Raw genomic sequence first — 2,095 nt, 5'->3', positions numbered from 1 at the left:
GTTCATCAACAAGGTCCCTTGCTACTACATTAGCACACGATCCACTATCAATAATAAGATTGCAAATTTTACGGTTTACCTTGCACCGAGTATGGAAGATTTGCTCCGTTGTTCATTCTGGTGAACCCGTTTCCATATGTAAATTACGTGACACTAAACACTCCTCTTCACTCAACGGATCCAAATCGTAGACTATCCCTTCACCATCAGTTTCAACATTCTCTTCAAGCTGTTTCATCTTCTAGCGTGACAAATACTGGAATCATATCACATAATTCTTGAGCTGTTAGGGCTCGTTTCTGAGGACATTCGTTTGCTATATGACCATAGCCTTGACACTTGAAACAACGCCTCAAAGAACTCCCTTTTGGCTCGGCAACACCCTTTCCTTTGTCCTTGGGTTCTTCTTTCGGGGTTTCTTTAGCCTTGCTAGGAGCTGGCCTGGAATATGAGTTGGTTCCCGAACTTTGTCCCTTGGAATAAGTATAAGGTTTTCGTGCCTTATCATGCTTCTCAAATTTCAACGCCAATCTGCAAACATCGCTAAATCCATCGTAATTCTGGATTTCTACCTTCGTTGAAATAGCGGGTGTTAGGCCCTTGATGAATCTCGCCACCCTTAGCTCTTCTTTCTCCTCAAGATCGCACACAATTGACATCTTCTCGAATTCTTTGATATATTCAGTCACCGACATGCTTCCTTGCTCTAAAGATTGGAGCTTTAAGTAGTTATCTTGCTCATAATCCCTTGGCAGGAATCGCCTCATCAAGTGCTTCTTTAATTTGATCCAAGATTCGATCTTGTCTTTGCCTTCCTTTCTTCTTTGTTTTTTCAGATTTTCGTACCATAAAGATGCATACTTTGTAAGCTTCAAGATTGCAACTTTAAATTGCTTCTTGTCATCATACTCTTTATACTCGAAAACCCTCTCAGCTTGTCTTACCCAATCCAGAAATTTTTCCGGATCCATCTCGCCATCAAAGTCTGGAATATCGAGTTTTAAACCCAGATCATCATCGTTCTTATTTTTTTACTTCCTCTTTGGCTGCTCGTCTTCTTCTTCAGATTCGGATGGAGTGTCCGATTCTTTTTTCTTCTCTTTAGCCTTCAACATGCTTGCTATGTTTTTTAACACATAAGCCATCTGAGCCATCTCTAACTTCAGCTCGTTATGACCATCTTCCCATGTTTTCGGACCCTCTTCACCGTCTTTAACCATGATTAGCAACGTCCCAAGACAGATCTATTAAGGAATAAATCTGAACTTAGCTCTGGTAACCAATTTGATGTAAAACAGTATGGAAAAACGAGAATGAACAGATCGTTGAACTGTTCGTTTGAGTTTGTTAATTCTGTGATTGTGTATGTCGTGATAATTAGTAAATTTGCAACGGAAATTGATTTGTTTGGACTGAATAATTCGTGATTAAGGATGTAACCGGATAGTATGGTGAATTCCTAGTCCTAACCTCGCAAGGTGTCAAACGCAGATTCACGCAATCAACCTCGCAAGGAAGATCTAAAGATTAAGCTCGCAAACCTAATCAGAATAATGCTCACAAATGTAAACAATTTTATTGCTGGAAATTCGATGGTGTTTCTCTGATCATACACGGCCTAATATACTCCTAAACGAGGTCACAATTCGACCCAAACCCTAGCTTGGAAATTAAGCTATCTTTCCCTTTCCTAAACTAACTAGGAAAATTATTCCCCTTTCCTAAACTAACTAGGAAAGTAATTAAAATACTAAAAACTAGAATACAATCAGATTTAGGGTATTCTAATTTGACTAGGATTAGGAAAATCTAGCTTTCCTAACTTTATTAGAAATAGTAATTAACTAACTTATTATTCCTACACGATTTAGGAAACCGTGTATCCTAATCATCCTAGGAGCCGTGATATGCAGCCCCAGAGCCGTGTTATGCAGCCCCAGAGCCGTGTTATGCAGCTCCCATGCCTTCCCATTTTAGCATCAACACATTACTCGATCCAAGATCAAATCCTTTTACTAGTTGAGTTACATTTCGACTAATAAGGATCTCATTTGCTTGTTCCGAACATGCTCCTGCATCAGAATCGTTGTGTGAA

General features: G+C 39.4%; 1 protein-coding gene across 1 annotated transcript; it reads right to left on the bottom strand.

Annotated features, from left to right (window-relative positions):
- Window positions 1-224: 224 nt before the first annotated feature.
- LOC141602237 (uncharacterized) lies at window positions 225-767 on the bottom strand. Its single transcript, XM_074422541.1, has one exon. It carries the CDS (start codon window positions 765-767, stop codon window positions 225-227), a length of 543 nt encoding a protein of 180 aa, XP_074278642.1.
- Between the last annotated feature and the right edge of the window lie 1,328 nt (window positions 768-2,095).

Source organism: Silene latifolia, chromosome 9 (assembly GCF_048544455.1).
Source record: "Silene latifolia isolate original U9 population chromosome 9, ASM4854445v1, whole genome shotgun sequence".
In the NCBI taxonomy this organism is placed as follows: Eukaryota; Viridiplantae; Streptophyta; class Magnoliopsida; order Caryophyllales; family Caryophyllaceae; genus Silene; species Silene latifolia.
The sequence above is the reverse complement of the archived record's forward strand: the minus strand, read 5'-3'. Positions and strand labels throughout refer to the sequence as shown.

Bases quoted from the DNA above. Each gene is read 5' to 3' on its own strand.
- LOC141602237 (XM_074422541.1), bottom strand. From the start codon at position 767: ATGAGGCGATTCCTGCCAAGGGATTATGAGCAAGATAACTACTTAAAG.